This window comes from Entamoeba dispar, genomic scaffold (genome assembly GCF_000209125.1).
Source record: "Entamoeba dispar SAW760 scf_1105229460853 genomic scaffold, whole genome shotgun sequence".
Lineage (NCBI taxonomy): Eukaryota > Evosea > Mastigamoebida > Endamoebidae > Entamoeba > Entamoeba dispar.
In genome coordinates this window covers 1-1,145 of record NW_001854400.1, presented here as the reverse complement: position 1 = coordinate 1,145, position 1,145 = coordinate 1, and the positions used below count along the sequence as shown (strand labels likewise).

Below are 1,145 nucleotides of genomic sequence, written 5' to 3'. Positions count from 1 at the left end.
TCTACACAGGAAACACTGGCAACACATTAGAAGATGAACCTTCTAATTCTCATATGTTAGAAGTGAACTCTATTGTAGAAATAGACCATATTGAAGAAACTGAAACAATCACTTCTCAATATGAAGAAAATCCAATTATGGATATATCTATTATTTCTTATTTTTTTTTTTATTTTTTTATTTTATTTTAATTTTTTCAATTTTCTTAAATTAGAAATTAATTTTAATTTTTTCTTTTTATAATAATTTTTTTATGGTACAATTTGACGATAGTGTGATATCATCATATTAAGCATTAAAAGTAAATTTTATTAAGTTGTTTTATATAACATTTATTTGAGATTTTATTTATAGAATATGTTCTATTTTTAGATTATTATAATTATTGTTTTAAATATCATTTATTTTTTATTACCTCATATCTCATAATTTCAACTTTAAAGTTCAACGCTAATCTTTTAAAGTTCACCTCTAGTATTTATTTAAATTTCCTTTTTAAACAATCTCTAAATGTTTTTTAATCATTAGTTAATCAAAAGCATTAATTATGACCAGTATTTTCGACGAAAACACTCTAATTTATGAGCATGAGGCATGCCAAATTGAACCTACAGAGCAGTTCATGTATTTACAAAACGAATTAAAAGAATTCAATAAAGAGAATTTAATGAATATTTCATCTGAAAATATTTCAGTAGCTAACAATTTAATTAAATTAAATAAAGATTATAGTCGACTCAAAAAACGTTCATATTATTTTAGATCCAACCCTCCTAAACGTGAACCAAAATATGCTCAAGATTCTTTAACTTCATATGGACTAAAATTATTTTATTTATCAAATGATATCATTGAAGATCTTAAATCACTTAGGAGAAAACAATTCAAAAATTTTAATTTATCTTATAATATAAATATTAATGAGAATTTAATTAGTGACATTACTGATTTCATAAATAAATTAAAATTTTTCGGAAAAAGCATATTATCCAAAAATAATCACAATATAATTATTGCAATGAACCACTGTCTTAATATAATCTCTACAAATGAAACTTTCTGGTTAATGTATAAATTAATAGAACTATTATCACGCTATGTAATTATATTATTAGATGAAGAAAATCCAATTCACATTGAGAATT

At 21.8% G+C, this 1,145-nt stretch overlaps 1 protein-coding gene across 1 annotated transcript, besides 5 other annotated features; it reads left to right on the top strand.

Annotated features, from left to right (window-relative positions):
* Window positions 1-165: part of a repeat region that runs on past the window's edge.
* Window positions 166-167: 2 nt separating this feature from the next.
* Window positions 168-255: a microsatellite.
* A 39-nt stretch (window positions 256-294) lies between these two features.
* Window positions 295-414: a sequence feature (AT_rich).
* Window positions 415-547: 133 nt separating this feature from the next.
* Window positions 548-1,145, top strand: EDI_148360 (uncharacterized protein; the record flags this gene model as incomplete). The annotated part of the gene is made up of 1 exon (XM_001737821.1): window positions 548-1,145. A coding segment is annotated over one exon (598 nt), but the record flags the coding sequence as incomplete, so codon positions are not given.
* Window positions 704-724: a sequence feature (AT_rich).
* Window positions 887-922: a sequence feature (AT_rich).